This window comes from Octopus bimaculoides, chromosome 28, assembly GCF_046866305.1.
Source record: "Octopus bimaculoides isolate indiv1 chromosome 28, ASM4686630v1, whole genome shotgun sequence".
NCBI lineage: Eukaryota > Metazoa > Mollusca > Cephalopoda > Octopoda > Octopodidae > Octopus > Octopus bimaculoides.
In genome coordinates this window covers 16,924,591-16,946,794 of record NC_142955.1, presented here as the reverse complement: position 1 = coordinate 16,946,794, position 22,204 = coordinate 16,924,591, and the positions used below count along the sequence as shown (strand labels likewise).

The 22,204-nt window shown below is 35.4% G+C and overlaps 2 protein-coding genes across 2 annotated transcripts; both read left to right on the top strand.

Annotated features, from left to right (window-relative positions):
* The first annotated feature begins 1,753 nt into the window (after positions 1-1,753).
* On the top strand, positions 1,754-6,612 carry LOC149130702 (uncharacterized). Its single transcript, XM_089344387.1, has 2 exons — positions 1,754-1,905; positions 2,881-6,612. The coding sequence occupies exon 2, from the start codon at positions 3,291-3,293 to the stop codon at positions 5,724-5,726; it is 2,436 nt and encodes an 811-aa protein (XP_089200513.1). The 5' UTR covers positions 1,754-1,905; positions 2,881-3,290; the 3' UTR covers positions 5,727-6,612.
* A 7,231-nt stretch (positions 6,613-13,843) lies between these two features.
* LOC149130701 (uncharacterized) lies at positions 13,844-20,026 on the top strand. Its single transcript, XM_089344442.1, has 2 exons — positions 13,844-13,983; positions 17,720-20,026. The coding sequence occupies exon 2, from the start codon at positions 18,190-18,192 to the stop codon at positions 19,639-19,641; it is 1,452 nt and encodes a 483-aa protein (XP_089200568.1). The 5' UTR covers positions 13,844-13,983; positions 17,720-18,189; the 3' UTR covers positions 19,642-20,026.
* Positions 20,027-22,204: the final 2,178 nt, after the last annotated feature.

The following is a 22,204-nucleotide window of genomic DNA, read 5'->3' as shown; positions in this document are numbered from 1 at the left end:
CTCTAGAAGGGTGATGGCTGTCCATCAAGAAGACCGGCGACAATATGGGTTTAGTAATGATTTATTTACATCATATCAGAGATCGTGAATAAACGCAGATGTAATTTCGTGCATCAATGATTGTTCTTTTTCCACTTGACCCAAAGAAAAAATGTCATATCATTGTGATATCTTTGATAAATCATTCTCTCAAAATTGTGACTTAACAAGAGATATATTCTTAGAGGGAAGAAAGGCAAAAGGTGGTTTCTTGTCTGCTGTATATTTTCAATATTCCTCTGATCGAGGCAACTGAAATTATAGTATATCCAAAAATGTTAGATTTTTTTTTTTTTGTTTTGTTTTTTGCAATTTTCACCTTTCTGTGATGTAAGGATCCCTATAGCAAAAACCTTCCTCCTACTTGCAACCCTACACATTGCTCTTTCTTGAATATTGCATCATGTAATTACAGTATATTTGTTGTTCCTTATGTTTGAAATGCTTCACTTATTAAATGTGTTATACAACAACAGGAGTTCTGACTTTTTCATACACAGGAATATTGTAAAGTTATCAAATATGTATATAAGCAATGACCCCAAGTACGGAAAGGAAGAACACGAGGCTTATGTATAGTTTAGTGCCCCATAATAGACTGATTCCTTGTTCGTTTCCCCAAGACTAGTTTCTTTAAATTAATCGTTGCAGAGATACGTTTTCAAGGATCCAAATTAGAATTATTTTCATAAAATTGAGAAAATACATTTTGGAAGATCCTCTGATCCTTCTCAAACCCACCCTGTTTTTGTCAATACTAATTTCAGAACTTGGGGAAACCTACCAGCCACTTCATCACCTATGAATCTGGTTACACAATCCAGATTGGTTGCATCCTCACCATCAAGCAGCATAGGCAGAAATTTGGGAACGCAAAGTTATTCGTTGGAAAAGAATGGACTCTACAACTGTTGTGGGATATTATTAATAATGATACACCCCACCCAAGTGCCGAGTGGAATGATCCATCTATTCTGCTTTGTATAGCTTACAACTGTTGCTAAATAAAAATCTATATTCTATGAAACTAAATTGTCTTTCTCCATACCTGTCTATCACTCCATCCATCCATCCATCCATCTGTCTACCTGCCCATCTATCTGTTTACCTACCTACCTGCCTATCTATCTATTTATCATTCAATCAATCATCAAACCGTTAAACCTTGAAAATTTATGTATCACTCTTGCAAGGGAATCCTTCAAATATTTTTTCAGCTTTCGAAAAAAAAGTGAAAAAAATTCTGAAAAGATAAAAAGTAGGAAAAAAAACTTGCAGGAATTTTTAAGAATCTCCTTGCAGTTCATCAATCTACCAAACCCTCACCCTTTCACAATGCTTCAACTTCTCATCAGTTTTTCAATAATTGTTTTCAGTTCTTCCATCATTTTCCAATTTTGTCACTTTTCCCTTTCGCCATCGCTAATTGCTAATTTCCCAATTGTCTATTTCCGCCCTTCATTCCTCCTATCAGGTTCACAAGTGCCTTAACTCATACTAACTTCTCTTAGCTTGACGTGCCGTTTCTTCCCGCTACTACACTTTACCCCTCCCCCTTTTCACCTTCCCGATCTCTCCTAATAACGTCGTTACCATGTTGTCCCTCTGCAAGGACACACAGACATCAACAGCACTATAGAGATACGTAAAGGAAGATGATTTCCCTAAGCGACCACACACATTTAAAGAAAGGAACCACGCATGCGCATTGAGCGGACTTCCCACTTCAGGTTGATATCCGGTTAAATTGCCTCTGCGTTAATTACGCTTAATCTTCTTATAAATACATTTATAATTCTTATAATGTCTTTCTCAACTACCAGATACACACATATATAACAACACTATCCTTTACGAAACATTTCCGTAAGTATTCTACTATGAAATCATTTAATGTTTTTAATTCTGTAGACGTTCGGTTTTTGGCGCGCCAATTCTTTGTTTCTCTTTTATGTTTTATGAATGAGGGATGTCCGTGATTTGGCTGCTATTTCTAGCTATGGATGAGAACTGTCCATGATTTGCTCAGGACTGGGTTGCTATTTTTAGCAATAGAAGAGGGATTCAATGAATTGTGTGAGATTTGGCTGCTATTTCTAGCTACGGAAGGTACCTTGCCAGGTTAATTCCTTCGTCTTTAAGTTGGGGAAATATTCTCAAATACACTCCAGCCACCGAAATGTTCAGAATCCGATGCTTTTTGGTCTCGGATTCGTCATCTTCGTTCGGTAATTTCCGTAAAGTTTTTGTTTATATTTTCATGACCTCTGATAAGGGAGTTGAAAAATGAAAGACGGTCCATTTGTGTGTGTGTATACATATATACAGGGTGCATAAGATATATGAAGACAGATTTATATTTATTTTAAAAAACGGCGTTTTTCGTTATGACTCGACGAAACCAAGGCAAGAAGTCGCTTGTTTCCGTGACGACTCGACTATTCACTTATACGTGACATAACATGGACCCATTAACATGACAGCACTTTTACAAGGCTGCTTCTACGGGGAATGGCCACAAGTGCTTTTTGCCTCCAGAGGGATATGTCTTAACACTTTTGGTATGGACTGCAGATCTTGAGTAGAGCAAGTCGCCATGAATTTTGTCCCTTTGTCATCTCACCTGAAAGGTTCTTCAGAACTTTATACCCTGTCTTCCTGGATGTTCCACTTCCACATCTTCAATCTACATTTAAAGATTGGCCATTCTTTATGGAGCTGTCGGCATCCAGTTCAGTTGTTAAGATAAATGTTTATTTCTACAGATTATCTCAATAGAAATGAATCTGTATTTTTTCAGTAGCCTCTACATCCTACACTGTTGTTTCTATATAATTTCAGAACATCAGATGACATTGATGTAACAGAAGAGACCCCCTCAATATCTGACATGTTTTAAAAGCTGAAGGAAACTTTTATATGAAAACGATGTATTAGATTGTTTCTATGAATCTCTGGTAGAATTCCTGTGAAACGTTTGCTCCGAAATAATATTATTCGCAAAATTTATGAACATCACTTACTGGAGTCGCAAGAAGAGGTGCCTGTTGGATTTAATTTATGGAAGTGTTGCTGAAGAAAGGTAACACTGGACAGAAATAGAGCAGTAAAAGTGTTTGTAAGATATAAAGTACAAGAACAAGAGGAAGAAAAATATATAAACTGGGATTTGAGAGAGAAAGTAATAGAAGAAAGTGAGAAAATTATATAATTGATTTCTTCTCAACACATGATAAAAGAGATAGGGTCATATGACTGATATCTGCAGAAAGTCCTTTTTTAAAGAATATAACCTAATTATGCACAAACGTATTCATACAGGAGAGAAACCATATCACTGTGATATCTGTGGTAAATCATTCACTACGAATATAAATGTTACTGTGCACAAACGTACTCATACAGGAGAGAAACCATATCACTGTGATATCTGTGGTAAATCATTCTCTGATAGTAGTACATTAACTCAGCACAAACGTATTCATACAGGAGAGAAACCATATGATTGTGATATCTGTGGTAAATCATTCACTTGCAATACAAGTGTTACTGTGCACAAACGTACTCATACAGGAGAGAAACCATATCACTGTGATATCTGTGGTAAATCATTCTCTGATAGTAGTACATTAACTCAGCACAAACGTATTCATACAGGAGAGAAACCATATCATTGTGATATCTGTGGTAAATCATTCTCTCAGAGTAGTACATTAACTAAGCACAAACGTATTCATACAGGAGAGAAACCATATCAATGTGATATCTGTGGTAAATCATTCACTTGCAATACAAATGTTACTGTGCACAAACGTATTCATACAGGGGAGAAACCATATCACTGTGATATCTGTGGTAAATCATTCTCTGATAGTAGTACATTAACTAAACACAGACTTATTCATACAGGAGAGAAACCATATCATTGTGATATCTGTGGTAAATCATTCACTCATAATAGAAATTTTACTCGGCACAAACGTACTCATACAGGAGAGAAACCCTATAATTGTGATGTCTGTGGTAAATCATTCTCTAATAATGGTATTTTAACTAAACATAAACGTATTCATACTGGAGAGAAACTATATCATTGTGATATCTGTGGTAAATTATTCTCTAAAAATAGTAACTTAACCAAACACATACGTATTCATACAGGGGAGAAACCACATCACTGTGATATCTGTGGCAAATCATTCTCTCACAGCCCTCATTTAACTACACACAGACGTACTCATACAGGAGAGAAACCATATCATTGTGATGTCTGTGGTAAATCATTCTCTATTAATAGTGCTTTAACTGCACATAAACGTACTCATACTAATGAGAAACTAAATGACTGTGATAAATTATTCTCTAAAAGTTGTTATATGACTGTGCACAAACGTACTCATACAGGAGAGAAACCATATCACTGTGATATCTGTGGTAAATCATTCTCTCACAGTAGTAACTTATCTAGACACAAACATATTCATACAGGAGAAAGGCCATATCAATGTGATATCTGTGATAAATTATTCTCTAAAAGTTATTATATGACTGTGCACAAACGTACTCATACCGGAGAGAAACCATATCACTGTGATATCTGTGGTAAATCATTCTCTCAAAATATTCAGTTAACTGGACACAAACATACTCATACAGGAGAGAAACCATATCACTGTGATATCTGTGGTAAATCATTCTCTCACAGTAGTTGCTTATCTAGACACAAACATATTCATACAGGAGAAAGGCCATATCAATGTGATGTCTGTGGTAAATCATTCTCTCAAAATATTCAGTTAACTGGACACAAACATACTCATACAGGAGAGAAACCATATCACTGTGATATCTGTGGTAAATCATTCTCTCATAGTTCTTTCTTAACTACACATAAACATACTCATACAGGAGAGAAACCATATCACTGTGATATCTGTGGTAAATCATTCTCTCACAGTAGTAGCTTATCTAGACACAAACATATTCATACAGGAGAAAGGCCATATCAATGTGATGTCTGTGGTAAATCATTCTCTCAAAATATTCAGTTAACTAGACACAAACGTACTCATACAGGAGCGAAACCATATCATTGTGATATCTGTAATAAATCATTCTCTCATAGTTCTTTCTTAACTACACATAAACGTATTCATACAGGAGAGAAACCATATCAATGTGATATCTGTGGTAAATCATTCTCTCAGAGTAGTAGCTTATCTAGACACAAGCATATTCATACAGGAGAGAAACCATATCACTGTGATGTCTGTGGTAAATCATTCTCTCGAAATATTCACTTAACTATACACAAACGTACTCATACTGGAGAGAAACCATATCATTGTGATATCTGTGGTAAATCATTCTCTCGAAATATTCACTTAACTATACACAAACGTACTCATACTGGAGAGAAACCATATCATTGTGATATCTGTGGTAAATCATTCTCTCACAGCCCTAATTTAACTACACACAGACGTACTCATACAGGAGAGAAACCATATCATTGTGATATCTGTGGTAAATCATTCTCTAAGAATAGTATTTTAACTACACATAAACATATTCATACGGGAGAGAAACCATATCACTGTGATATCTGTGGTGAATCATTCTCTCATAGTGTTCACTTAACTGAGCATAAACGTATTCATACTGGGAAGAAAACCATATCATTGTGATATCTGTGGTAAATCATTCCCTCACAGTAGTAACTTATCTAGACACAAACGTACTCATACAGGAGAGAAACCATGTCATTGTGATATCTGTGGTAAATCATTCCCTCACAGTAGTAACTTATCTAGACACAAACGTACTCATACAGGAGAGAAACCATATCATTGTGATGTCTGTGGTAAATCATTCTCTAAGAATAGTATTTTAACTACACATAAACATATTCATACGGGAGAGAAACCATATCACTGTGATATCTGTGGTGAATCATTCTCTCAAAGTGTTCACTTAACTGAGCATAAACGTATTCATACTGGGAAGAAAACCATATCATTGTGATATCTGTGGTAAATCATTCCCTCACAGTAGTAACTTATCTAGACACAAACGTACTTATACAGGAGAGAAACTATATCACTGTGATATCTGTGGTAAATCATTCTCTCAGAGTAGTCACGTAACTAGACATGGATATATTCATACTTGAGAGTAACCATATCATTGTCATATCTGTGGTGAATCATTGTCTCAAAATTGTAACTCATGAAACCACAAACATATTCATGAAGGAGAGAAATGAAAAACATAGTTTCTTGTTTGGTATGAATTTTTAATATTCCTGCGCTTCGTGCAATGGAAGATATGATGAAAGTATTTTAAAACGTTTATATTTTTCTTGTTTTGTTTATGCAATTTTTACCTCTCTTTGCTCCACAACTTCAAGTGCAGATTCCTTTCGATGGTGTAAGAACCCCTATATTTAAACTCTTCCGCTTGACAACCCCACACATTATTCTGTAGTGAATATCACATCCTTAAATTTCTGTATATATATATGTATTATCTTTTAAACGCTTCACATATTAAATATGTTATACAATAAGAAAAGTCTTGATTTTTTTCATACACTGCAATATTGTAAACAATGACCGCCAATTGCAGAACAGAGGAGACTTTTTCCTTGTTTGTTTCTGAAGAATAGTTTCTTTGAATTAAACTTTACAGAGATAAATTTCCAAGAGTCCAGGTTATGATTATTTTCATTAAATAGACAAAATGCAAATCAACCCTGATTCAGCAAACCTATCATCAAAGATTTCGGGGTAATCTAGGACATTACGTAGAATGAGCATGCGATTTAGGTAGGGGGATATGTTGGCTGCTATTTTTAGCATGTTAAGCAACCAGGTAGAAGCTTTTTTATTGGTTCAATTGCGTGATGAGATTTTTTTACGCATATATATGTATATATATATATATATAGGTGTAGGAGTGGCTGTGTGGTAAGTAGCTTGCTTACCAACCACATGGTTCCGGGTTCAGTCCTACTGCGTGGAATCTTGTGCAGGGGTCTTCTACTATAGCCTCGGGCTGACCAAATCCTTGAGTGGATTTGGTAGACGGAAACTGAAAGAAGCCTGTCGTATATATGTATTTACATATATATGTATGTGTGTTTGTGTCTGTGCTTGTCCCCCCACCATTGCTTGGCAATCGATTGTGGTGTGTTTACGTCCCCGTAACTTAGCGATTCGGCAAAAAGAAACCGATAGAATAAGTACTAGGCTTACAAGGAATAAGTCCTACGGTCGATTTTCTTCACTGAAGGCGGTGCTCCAGCATGGCTATGGTCAAATGACTGAAACAAGTAAAAGAGTATATATATATATATATATATATATTATTGGCAGAAGTTGGAGAACCTGAGAGTTTCGTGTATTGGCTAAGATTTCCCAAAGACGACAACTTTACAATACGAAATTTTGCCGAAAATGTTTGAAGCAAACCATGGTCTGTGTGAGATATTCTACCAGTATACGAAGTTTCAAACTATATGGTTAAAAAAACTAATTAAAAAATTTGTTGGCCAAACTGAACAGACCCAATAAATCTCTATACACAGTAAATTGTTGTTAAAGTGTAACTTACAATAGTAACCTGAAGTGGGGACAATATTATACGAATATTTCATCAAATCTGATTGATATTCCATTTGTGTATTTATATGTGAGTCTCTGCAACTTGTATGCCCATTAAATTGTCAACGATTCATTCAATTGTTTTGTTTTTTTTAATCCAAATAATGACAGCATTTATACAGACTCTAGAAGGGTGATGGCTGTCCATCAAGAAGACAGGCGACAATATGGGTTTAGTAATGATTTATTTACATCATATCAGAGATCGTGAATAAACGCAGATGTAATTTCGTGCATCAATGATTGTTCTTTTTCCACTTGACCCAAAGAAAAAATGTCATAATTGTGATATCTTTGATAAATCATTCTCTCAAAATTGTGACTTAACAAGAGATATATTCTTAGAGGGAAGAAAGGCAAAAGGTGGTTTCTTGTCTGCTGTATATTTTCAATATTCCTCTGATCGAGGCAACTGAAATTATAGTATATCCAAAAATGTTAGATTTTTTTTTTTTGTTTTGTTTTTTGCAATTTTCACCTTTCTGTGATGTAAGGATCCCTATAGCAAAAACCTTCCTCCTACTTGCAACCCTACACATTGCTCTTTCTTGAATATTGCATCATGTAATTACAGTATATTTGTTGTTCCTTATGTTTGAAATGCTTCACTTATTAAATGTGTTATACAACAACAGGAGTTCTGACTTTTTCATACACAGGAATATTGTAAAGTTATCAAATATGTATATAAGCAATGACCCCAAGTACGGAAAGGAAGAACACGAGGCTTATGTATAGTTTAGTGCCCCATAATAGACTGATTCCTTGTTCGTTTCCCCAAGACTAGTTTCTTTAAATTAATCGTTGCAGAGATACGTTTTCAAGGAACCAAATTAGAATTATTTTCATAAAATTGAGAAAATACATTTTGGAAGATCCTCTGATCCTTCTCAAACCCACCCTGTTTTTGTCAATACTAATTTCAGAACTTGGGGAAACCTACCAGCCACTTCATCACCTATGAATCTGGTTACACAATCCAGATTGGTTGCATCCTCACCATCAAGCAGCATAGGCAGAAATTTGGGAACGCAAAGTTATTCGTTGGAAAAGAATGGACTCTACAACTGTTGTGGGATATTATTAATAATGATACACCCCACCCAAGTGCCGAGTGGAATGATCCATCTATTCTGCTTTGTATAGCTTACAACTGTTGCTAAATAAAAATCTATATTCTATGAAACTAAATTGTCTTTCTCCATACCTGTCTATCACTCCATCCATCCATCCATCCATCTGTCTACCTGCCCATCTATCTGTTTACCTACCTACCTGCCTATCTATCTATTTATCATTCAATCAATCATCAAACCGTTAAACCTTGAAAATTTATGTATCACTCTTGCAAGGGAATCCTTCAAATATTTTTTCAGCTTTCGAAAAAAAAGTGAAAAAAATTCTGAAAAGATAAAAAGTAGGAAAAAAAACTTGCAGGAATTTTTAAGAATCTCCTTGCAGTTCATCAATCTACCAAACCCTCACCCTTTCACAATGCTTCAACTTCTCATCAGTTTTTCAATAATTGTTTTCAGTTCTTCCATCATTTTCCAATTTTGTCACTTTTCCCTTTCGCCATCGCTAATTGCTAATTTCCCAATTGTCTATTTCCGCCCTTCATTCCTCCTATCAGGTTCACAAGTGCCTTAACTCATACTAACTTCTCTTAGCTTGACGTGCCGTTTCTTCCCGCTACTACACTTTACCCCTCCCCCTTTTCACCTTCCCGATCTCTCCTAATAACGTCGTTACCATGTTGTCCCTCTGCAAGGACACACAGACATCAACAGCACTATAGAGATACGTAAAGGAAGATGATTTCCCTAAGCGACCACACACATTTAAAGAAAGGAACCACGCATGCGCATTGAGCGAACTTCCCACTTCAGGTTGATATCCGGTTAAATTGCCTCTGCGTTAATTACGCTTAATCTTCTTATAAATACATTTATAATTCTTATAATGTCTTTCTCAACTACCAGATACACACATATATAACAACACTATCCTTTACGAAACATTTCCGTAAGTATTCTACTATGAAATCTTTTAATGTTTTTAATTCTGTAGACGTTCGGTTTTTGGCGCGCCAATTCTTTGTTTCTCTTTTATGTTTTATGAATGAGGGATGTCCGTGATTTGGCTGCTATTTCTAGCTATGGATGAGAACTGTCCATGATTTGCTCAGGACTGGGTTGCTATTTTTAGCAATAGAAGAGGGATTCAATGAATTGTGTGAGATTTGGCTGCTATTTCTAGCTACGGAAGGTACCTTGCCAGGTTAATTCCTTCGTCTTTAAGTTGGGGAAATATTCTCAAATACACTCCAGCCACCGAAATGTTCAGAATCCGATGCTTTTTGGTCTCGGATTCGTCATCTTCGTTCGGTAATTTCCGTAAAGTTTTTGTTTATATTTTCATGACCTCTGATAAGGGAGTTGAAAAATGAAAGACGGTCCATTTGTGTGTGTGTATACATATATACAGGATGCATAAGATATATGAAGACAGATTTATATTTATTTTAAAAAACGGCGTTTTTCGTTATGACTCGACGAAACCAAGGCAAGAAGTCGCTTGTTTCCGCGACGACTCGACTATTCACTTATACGTGACATAACATGGACCCATTAACATGACAGCACTTTTACAAGGCTGCTTCTACGGGGAATGGCCACAAGTGCTTTTTGCTTCCAGAGGGATATGTCTTAACACTTTTGGTATGGACTGCAGATCTTGAGTAGAGCAAGTCGCAGGAATTTTGTCCCTTTGTCATCTCACCTGAAAGGTTCTTCGGAACTTTATACCCTGTCTTCCTGGATGTTCCACTTCCACATCTTCAATCTACATTTAAAGATTGGCCATTCTTTATGGAGCTGTCGGCATCCAGCTCAGTTGTTAAGATAAATGTTTATTTCTACAGATTATCTCAATAGAAATGAATCTGTATTTTTTCAGTAGCCTCTGCTTCTTACACTGTTGTTTCTATATAATTTCAGAACATCAGATGACATTGATGTAACAGAAGAGACCCCCTCAATATCTGACATGTTTTAAAAGCTGAAGGAAACTTTTATATGAAAACGATGTATTAGATTGTTTCTATGAATCTCTGGTAGAATTCCTGTGAAACGTTTGCTCTGAAATAATAATATTCACAAAATTTATGAACATCACTTACTGGAGTCGCAAGAAGAGGTGCCTGTTGGATTTAATTTATGGAAGTGTTGCTGAAGAAGGGTAACACTGGACAGAAATAGAGCAGTAAAAGTGTTTGTAAAATATAAAGTACAAGAACAAAAGGAAGAAAAATATATAAACTGGGATTTGAGAGAGAAAGTAATAGAAGAGAGTAAGAAAATTATAGAATTGATTTCCTCTCAACACATGATAAAAGAGATAGGGTCATATGACTGATATCTTCAGAAAGTCCTTCTTTTAATGAATATAACCTAATTATGCATAAACGTATTCATACAGTAGAGAAACCATATCATTGTGATATCTGTGGTAAATCATTCACTAGGAATAGAAATGTTACTGTGCACAAACGTACTCATACAGGAGAGAAGCCATATCATTGTGATGTCTGTGGTAAATCATTCTCTCATAGATGCGTCTTAACGATACATAAACGTATTCATACAGGAGAGAAACCATATCACTGTGATATCTGTGGCAAATCATTCTCTTGCAGTGCTCATGTTATTGCACACAAACGTATTCATACAGGAGAGAAACCATATAATTGTGATGTCTGTGGTAAATCATTCTCTGAAACTTGTGCTTTAACCAAACACATACGTATTCATACAGGGGAGAAACCATATCAGTGTGATATCTGTGGCAAATCATTCTCTCACAGCCCTGATTTAACTGCACACAAACGTTCTCATACAGGAGAGAAACCATATCATTGTGATATCTGTGGCAAATCATTCTCTTGCATTGGTCATGTTATTGCACACAAACATATTCATACAGGAGAGAAGCCCTATAATTGTGATGTCTGTGGTAAATCATTCTCTAATAATAGTATTTTAACTAAACATAAACGTACTCATACTGGAGAGAAACTATATCATTGTGATATCTGTGGTAAATTATTCTCTAACCGTTGTCATATGACTGTGCACAAACGTACTCATACAGGAGAGAAACCATATCACTGTGATATCTGTGGTAAATCATTCTCTGATAGTAGTAACTTATCTAGACACAAACATATTCATACAGGAGAGAAACCATATCATTGTGATATCTGTGGTAAATCATTCTCTCATAGTTTTTTCTTAAAAATACATAAACGTAATCATACAGGAGAGAAACCATATCACTGTGATATCTGTGGTAAATCATTCTCTCTTAATTTTGTCTTAATTGCACATAAACGTATTCATACAGGAGAGAAACCATATCACTGTGATATCTGTGGTAAATCATTCTCTGATAGTAGTACATTAACTAAGCACAAACGTACTCATACAGGAGAGAAACCATATCATTGTGATATCTGTGGTAAATCATTCTCTCAGAGTAGTCACGTAACTAGACACGGATATATTCATACTTGAGAGTAACCATATCATTGTCATATCTGTGGTAAATCATTGTCTCAAAATTGTAACTCATGAAACCACAAATATATTCACGAAGGGGAGAAATGAAAAACAGTTTCTTGACAATTGATGGTGGTGTGTTTACGTCCCCGTAACTTAGCGATTCGGCAAAAAGAAGCCAATAGAAGGCTTAGAAGGAATAAGTCCTGGGGTCGATTTTCTCGACTAAAGGCGGTGCTCCAGCACGGCCACGGTCAAATGACTGAAACAAGTAAAAGAGTATATGTACATATATATACATATTATCGGCAGAAGTTGGAGAGTTAGTCAAAAGCTCTGAGTTTGATGAGATTTTAAGAAGTTAGCGAGTAAGTCAAAACCTGAGTGTTTCGTGTATTGGCTAAGATTTCCCAAAGACGACAACTTTACAATACGAAATTTTGCAGAAAATATTCGAAGCAAACCAATTTACAATAGTAACCAGGAGTGGGGACAATATTATACAAATATTTCATAAAATCTGATTGATATTCCATTTGTGTATTTATATGTGAGTCTCTGCAACTTGTATGCTCGTTAAATTTTCAACGATTCATTCAATTGTTTTTGTTTTAATCCAAAAAATGACAGCATATGACAGGCGACGTCATAACTATAGAGTTGTGCCCTCCCCCTCAGACTTTGGAAGGTCATAACTTTCAGAAAAGTTTCATTTTTCTCTATGTGCGTATGTGCATCCGTAGATTTCTAATGTAGTAATAAGCAGAAAAGAGAAGCCGTCATAAGAAAACTTATGTTAAAAATAACATGCACACGACTTCTTTTTTCTCAATAGAAGTAAATTCCAAAGTAAACGTTTTTAGTAGAGAAATAGAAGAGAACAGAAGCAGCGTATTACTTCATTAGAAATCTACGGATGCACATACGCACATAATAGAGAAAATGAAACAATTATGGACGACTTGCTCCGAAACACCACCGAGTGGGGAACACTTCTCAAAAATAACCTGCAGTTGTTTCCTTCAAAATTCCTACATGCTCGAAATGTACATACATCAAGGTATATTTGTAGAAACTTTCACGAAAAAATATTAATTTTCCTGGAAGTTAAGAGGAATTTAAGTGGACTCTGTTGGAATTTCCGAAAATTGTCCACCCATCCCTCATTCCAAAACACTTTCACCGGAATTTTTTGTATATTCGGAATCTACATAATAAATACTATATGCATAGAAAATTTCATTAAAAAAATATTCATTTTTCTGAAAGTTATGACCTTCCAAAATCTGGAGGGTAGAACTCTAGTTTTGCCGCAAATTTGACAATAAATCATATTTCTGCATGCTCTTGTGTAAGTCGAAACTTCTTTTATTCCAGTACGAATCTAGTTTGTTTGTTTTTTTCATACGCAAAATATGCCGTCTTAAAAAGACAGTAAAAAATCTGAAAATCGGTTATAATGATAAAATTCTCCCTCTGCACGGACAGACATCAACAGCAGTTTTACAGATACATAAAGAGAGATAATTACACTAAGCGACCACAAAGAGGAACCACGCATGCGCATTGAGCGAACTTCCCACTTCGGGTTGATATCCGGTTAAATGTCCTCTGCGTTAATTACTCTTAATCTTATAAATACATTTATAATTCTTATAATGTCTTTCTCAACTACCAGATACACACATATATAACAACACTATCCTTTACGAAACATTTCCGTAAGTATTCTACTATGAAATCATTTAATGTTTTTAATTCTGTAGACGTTCGGTTTTTGCCACGTCGAATAGTGAAAGCAATGTTATTCGTTGGAAAAGAATGGACTCCGCAACTGTTGTGGGATATTAGGAATAACGATACACCCCTCCCATGTGCCGAGTGGAATGATCCATCTATTTGTCTGTCTATCGCTCCATCCATCCTTCTGTCTGTCTGCCTATCTCTCTCTCTCTCTCTATGTATTTATCATAAAACCGTTAAGCCTTGAAAATTTCTGTATCACTCCATGAGGCTCTTGTGGGGAATCCTTCAAATATTTTTTCAACTTTCGAAAACTAACTTCTATTTGCTTAGCGCCCCGTTTCTTTACGACACTACACTTTACCCATCCCCTTTTCACCTACTCAATCTTACCTAATAACGTCGTTACCCTGTTGTGTGTGTGTGTATGTATGTATATATATATATATATATATATATATATATATATAATGTTGTTGTACTTGGGGACGGTCATATTGCCAGTTTAGCCAATAAAAACACACGCACTGTATATTTGCTGTTAATTTGCTTCAGATTTATATTACATTAATCCTATTTCGGCCAGAGTTCTTTCGTCACACTTCTGTGTTTATTGGCTAAACTGGCAATATGACCATCCCCAAGTACAACATCTGTTTCAACCCGATTTCACATAAAAAATATTGCAAAACAAATATATATTTATATAGGGTGCATAAGATATTTGAGGACAGATTTACGTTTATAAAAAACAGCTATATAATGATAGATAATAACTTTATCAAAAAATGCTATAAGGATAGAAATAAACCTTCTTTTCTATAATGTTTATTCAATAAACCCACCTCCACCTTCAACAACTGCTTCTATATGAGATCTAAATCATTTACATGCTCAAATCAAGTGGTCCTGCTTCATTTTGAACATTACTCTGACTAGGGCAGGTTTCAAAGAATCTTTGGTGTTATGGGCGTGTTCATTGTGCCCTCTCTCAACAATATTCCCCATAATAGTCAAATGGATTGAGATCTGGGGAATTAGAAGGCCAAATGTTAGGGGTTATGTGATCACGAAAATTTTCAGCCATCCATTCCTGTGTTACTAGACCTATGTGTGATAGTGCAGAGTTTTACTGAAACACATATGGCCTTCTATAACATACACTGTCCATCCAGGGCTTAACAGTTATTTCACAGGTACTTTTTAATGGGCTAGTTATGCGAGACTGGTGTCGGCCACAGCTGTGATCTCACTTTACTTGCTGGGTCTTCTTAATCACAGCATATCTCTAAAGGCTGCAGTCTCTTTTCATTGCTTCTGTGAGGCCCAACATTCGAAAGTCATGCTTCACCTCCTCATCCCATGTCTTCCTGGGTCTCCCTCTTCCATGGGTTCCTTCCACTGTTAGGTAGTGACACTTCTTCTCACAGCTATCCTCATCCATTCCAATGCAGTCGTCTCTCTTGCACACCACATCTGATGCTTCTTATGCCCAACTTTTCTCTCAGGGCGCTTACAATCTATTGTGTGTGCACACTGACATTACACATCCAGTGGATCATATCAGCTTCATTTCCTTCAGGCCTATGTATGTCCTCAACAGTCATGGCCCATATTTCACTGCTGTGAAGCATGGCAGTATGCACACATGCATCATAGAGTCTACCTTTCACTCTGAGCGAGAGGCCTTTTGTCACCAGCAGAGGTAGGAGCTTTCTGAGTTTTGCCCAGGCTATTCTTATTCTACTGGCAATGCTCTCAGGGCATCCACCCCCCACTACAGACTTGGTCACTTAGGTAGTGGAAGCTATCAACTATTTCTAGTTTCTCCCCCTGGCATGTGATGGAATCTGTTTTCTGAGCATCTTTGGTGTTTATTGCCCCTGTGCATCTGCCGCACACAAAAGCTATCATCCTGGTTAACCGTCCTAGGATGTTGCTGCACCTCTTATGCATCTATAGCTTACACTTGGGACATCTAATGGAGTTTCAATGTTTTCTACAGATTGAGCAGGGCCATCCACCTGAAGGAGTTTGTGATTTGTTTGCCTTCCTACTTACTAGGACTCTGGATTTTGCAACATTGACTAAGGCCCTTCAATTTCAGAAATTTCTTCTCTAGTTCTGGTAGTGATTCAGCTATGAGAGCAAGGTCATCAGCAGAGATAATAAAATGGAACTACTTCACCAATGAAGCAAAGAAAGAAAGAAAATGGTTAGGTGGGATTAAGCAGTAGAAGATGGGTGGGGAGGGAGTTTGATCTTTTATAGTTTTGTTTTAATTTTTTATTCCTGTAAAAAATCTGTTTCTAAATGAAAAATCTATATCCTATGACAGTAAATTGTCCTTAAAAAAGTGTATTTTGCCATAGAAACCCGAGGTAATTACAGTAGTATATCAAAATTTCCAAAAATGATGATTTATTTCCATCATATCTTGATCAACATCTGTAACAAAACAAATTAAGAGATCTTGAATAACTATTCACGCATCTCATTTCGTGCATCAATAACTTCCGTTTTCCTGCAGAGGTCATTGTTTTCATCTATATCTATAAAATTCACTGTGTGTGTGTGTTTCTTCTATGCATGGTCAAGTGCTTCATCAATCTGTACCAAATTAGAGTTTTTATCAGAATAAATATATTTATTTCCTTTAACCCTTTTTGTTACCGTATTTATTTGGAGATGCTCTGTGTTCCTTTCAATTAATTTTAAATATAACAAAGAATTTAATTAAATAACTTATTTATCATTAAGCTGGTGTTAGGAACATAAATTGTAACTATGGTCTGGTGGAAGATTTTAATTCAAAACTTAAGAAATCAAGACATTTATACTACAGATTCAGAGGCGGTTTCAGCCGAGTTGGTGTCAGATATTCAACACTATACAAAGAGACAGGATTTTCATGGATGGAATGTCTATAATCACATATCTGCTCTGTCAGAAATGACCTGATCTAAACAACAATGACAAATTATATTTCTGGAGAAAGACTAATGTTAGTGTCCATAATTCTGTTGTTTTATTTTAAAACTGTTACACAATGTGAAGGTGTCAGTTTAGATTACAAATATATCAGCATCACACAAGATTCTGTAAAATAAATTTTGCTAAAGTAACATGTTCGTCATCATTTAATGTCCATTGTCCATGCTGGAATGGGTTGGATGGTTTGACCAGGGCTGGAAAGCTGTAGCAGACTCCCATTGATTTCTCCTGATTTCTACAGGATGCTTTCTGTAGTGCCAACCACTTCATATTGTGCAGGGTGCTTTTATATGGCACCACATGGGCACTGTGAAGATGCATGGGTACTTATACATGACATAACATGGACCCATTAACATGACAGCACTTTTACAAGGCTGCTTCTACGGGGAATGGCCACAAGTGCTTTTTGCCTCCAGAGGGATATGTCTTAACACTCTTGGTATGGACTGCAGATCTTGAGTAGAGCAAGTCGCCAGGAATTTTGTCCCTTTGTCATCTCACCTGAAAGGTTCTTCAGAACTTTATACCCTGTCTTCCTGGATGTTCCACTTCCACATCTTCAATCTACATTTAAAGATTGGCCATTCTTTATGGAGCTGTCAGCATCCAGCTCAGTTGTTAAGATAAATGTTTATTTCTACAGATTATCTCAATAGAAATGAATCTATTTTTTCATTAGCCTCTACATCTTACACTGTTGTTTCTCTATAATTTCAGAACATCAAATGATGCTGACATAACAGAAGAGACCTCAATATCTACCATGTTTTAAAAGCTGAGGGAAACTTTTATATGAAAACGATGTATTAGATTCTTTCTATGAATTTCTGGTAGAATTCCTGTGAAACGTTTGCTCTGAAATAATATTATTCACAAAATTTGTGAACATCACTCACTGGAGCGTCAAGAAGAGGTGCCCATGTACTAATTAAAGTTAGATAAATTTATGCAAGTGTTGCTAAAAAAGGGTAACACTGGATAGAAATAGAGCAGTAAAAGTGTTTGTAAGGCATAAAATACAAGAAGAAAAAGCAAGAAAAATGCATAAACTGGGATCTGAAAGAGAAAGTGATGGAAAAGAATGAGAAAATTGTAGAATAGATTTCCTCTCAACACATGATAAAAGAGATAGGGTCATATGACTGATATCTGTAGAAAGTCCTTCTTTTAAAGAATATAACCTAATTATGCACAAACGTATTCATACAGGAGAGAAACCATATCCTTGTGATATCTGTGGTAAATCATTCTCTCAAAATAGTAACTTAACTGTACACAAATATATTCACACAGGAGAGAAACTATATCATTGTGATATCTGTGGTAAATCATTCTCTAACAGTAGTCAGTTATGTAGACACAAACGTATTCATACAGGAGAGAAACCATATCCTTGTGAAATCTGTGGTAAATCATTCTCTCATAGTTGGGTCTTAACTAAACATAAACGTATTCATACAGGTGAAAAACTATATCCTTGTGATATCTGTGGTAAATCATTCTCCAACAGTAGTAACTTACCTAGTCACAAACGTATTCATGCAGGAGAGAAACCATATCAATGTGATATCTGTGGTAAATCATTCTCGAACAATAGTAACTTATCTAGTCACAAACGTATTCATACAGGAGAGAAACCATATCAATGTGATATCTGTGGTAAATCATTCTCCAACAGTAGTAACTTATCTAGTCACAAACGTATTCATACAGGAGAGAAACCATATCAATGTGATATCTGTGATAAATCATTCTCTAACAGTAGTAACTTATCTAAACACAAACGTATACATACAGAAAAAGGACCATATCATTGTGATGTCTGTAGTAAATCATTCTCTCGTGGTTCTATCTTAACTAAACATAAACGTACTCATACAGGAGAGAAGCCATATCATTGTGATATCTGTGGTAAATCATTCTCTCTTAATTGTGTCTTAACTGCACATAAACGTATTCATACAGGGGAGAAACCATATCACTGTGATATCTGTGGTAAATCATTCTCTGATAGTAGTACATTAACTAAGCACAAACGTACTCATACTGGAGAGAAACCATATCATTGTGATATCTGTGGTAAATCATTCTCTCATAGATGTGTCTTAACTATACACAAACGTATTCATACAGGAGAGAAACCTTATCACTGTGATATCTGTGGTAAATCATTCTCTCAACGTATTCACTTAACTACACACAAAGATATTCATACAGGAGAGAAACCATATCACTGTGATATCTGTGGTAAATCATTCTCTCTTAATTGTGTCTTAATTGCACATAAACGTATTCATACAGGAGAGAAACCATACCACTGTGATATCTGTGGTAAATCATTCTCTGATAGTAGTACATTAACTAAGCACAGACGTATTCATACTGGAGAGAAACCATATCATTGTGATATCTGTGGTAAATCATTCTCTCACAGTTGTGTCTTAACAATACATAAACATATTCATACGGGAGAGAAACCATATCACTGTGATATCTGTGGTAAATCATTCTCTCAAAATATTCAGTTAACTGGACACAAACGTACTCATACAGGAGAGAAACCATATCATTGTGATATCTGTGGTAAATCATTCTCTCACAGTAGTCACGTAACTAGACACAGATATATTCATACTTGAGAGTAACCATATCATTGTTATATCTTGGTCTCAAAATTGTAATTCATGAAACCACAAATGTATTCATGAAGGAGAGAAATGAAAAACAGTTTATTTGGTATGAATTTTTAATATTCCTGCGCTTCCTGCAATGGAAGATATGACGAAAGTATTTTAAAACGTTTATATTTTTCTTCTTTCCTTTGTGCAATTTTTACCTCTCTTTGCTCCACAACTACGAGTGCAGATTCCTTTCAATGGTGTAAGAACCCCTATATTTAAACTCTTCTGCTTGACAACCCCACACATTATTCTGTGGTGAATATCACATCCTTAAATTTCTGTATATATATATGTATTATCTTTTAAACGCTTCACATATTAAATATGTTATACAATAAGAAAAGTCTTGATTGTTTTCATACACTGTAATATTGTAAACAATGACCGCCAATTGCAGAACAGAGGAGACTTTTTCCTTGTTTGTTTCTGAAGAATAGTTTCTTTGAATTAAACTTTACAGAGATAAATTTCCAAGAGTCCAGGTTATGATTCTTTTCATTAAATAGACAAAATGCAAATCAACCCTGATTCAGCAAACCTATCATCAAAGATTTTGGGGTAATCTAGGACATTACGTAGAATGAGCATGCGATTTAGGTAGGGGGATGTGTTGGCTGCTATTTTTAGCGTGTTAGCCAACCAGGTAGAAGCTCTTTTATTGGTTCAGTTGCGTGATGAGATTTTTCTTCACATATATATATATATATATATATTATCGGCAGAAGTTGGAGAGTCAGTGATGAGTAGAAGTTAGAGAGTAAGTCAAAAGCTGAGAGTTTCGTGTATTGGCACTTATCAAACACAAATTTGGCCATCATCACTGTAAATGCTGCCTATTATCAATGTGTGTGTGTGTGTATATATATAATAAATATATATATATATATATACTTCAAAATAATCTTGGCAAGTTTTATGGCTATACCCACTATGATTCTCTCATCTCCCTCATGCCCTTTCCGAACAGATACTATTCTCTAGTCTTAGATTCAATAAAGACTAATAAATTAAAACTGAACCAAAGTCCGTGACAAGCTTTGACCCAAACAAATTTTTTCCCTGATGTCTTAGAAATTTCTAAGCTGAAGAGACAACAGCATCAAATTTGTCTTCTTACCGTATTAGAGTATTTAAGTAAAATTATACAAATGTGTCCAACTGATTAAAAAAATTTCTATGTATCTCTTTATGCAGCTGAGGATAGCCCTGCATTTAAATTGATGTAATGATTGCATTGTTCACTTAAATGGAACCACTTGAAATAGTTATACTGCATTACTTCTAGATATCCTGTTGCTTATTTTGATTAAATAAATAGATAAATGGACACATTCTCAGATGTGTTGCTATAAAAACAATCTCTGGTTATAAAAGAAGAGTTTTGTTGGGGGGTGATTTTTAGTTTAAATTTTCTTGTTGAAGATTCATCGTTTTGTCAATGGACCCGGAAGTTGTTCGCAAACAGCAGCAATAATTTTCTTCAACTGAATACACATCATTGATTGGTTAAATATTACCCAGACACAACTTTAACAGGAAATAATTTCCAAAATGAGGAAAATTTTGTTAAATTCATTAAGAGTAAACGCTGTTCTACGTGACACATTCTACCAGTATCTGAAGTTTTAAAGGGTTTAGTTTTTAAAAAATCAACTAAAAAATCTGCATGAGATGGAATAAATCCCATTTTGAAACTACATACACGTCTACACCAACAGAGATGGCTGTGTACCCGTAGCTCTATATCTTTATTAGTTACTCCGAGGTGAGAACAAAAAAGAAGAAAATTTGCAATATGCAAACTTTAGTAGAGTTGACCCGGAAGTTGTTCCTCTTCTATCACTCGCAAACAGCAGCAGCTGTCTTCAACTGAATACACATCGTTGATTGGCTAAGATTTCCCAAAATCGACAACTCTGCAATACGAAATTTTGCCAAAAATGTTCGAAGCAAACCATGGTTTGTATGAGATATTCTTCCAGTATACAAAGTTTCAAACTATATGGTTAAAAAAATTAATTAAAGAATTTGTTGGCCAAACTGAACAGACCCAATAAATCTCTATACACAGTAAATTGTTGTTAAAGTGTAACTTACAATAGTAACCTGAAGTGGGGACAATATTATACGAATATTTCATAAAATCTGATTGATATTCCATTTGTGTATTTATATGTGAGTCTCTGCAACTTGTATGCCCATTAAATTGTCAATGATTCATTCAATTGTTTTGTTTTTTTTAATCCAAATAATGACAGCATTTATACAGACTCTAGAAGGGTGATGGCTGTCCATCAAGAAGACAGGCGACAATATGGGTTTAGTAATGATTTATTTACATCATATCAGAGATCGTGAATAAACGCAGATGTAATTTCGTGCATCAATGATTGTTCTTTTTCCACTTGACCCAAAGAAAAAAAGTCATATCATTGTGATATCTTTGATAAATCATTCTCTCAAAATTCTGACTTAACAAAATTCGTCACTCACCCTACAGGTAAATTAAAATTACGCATAA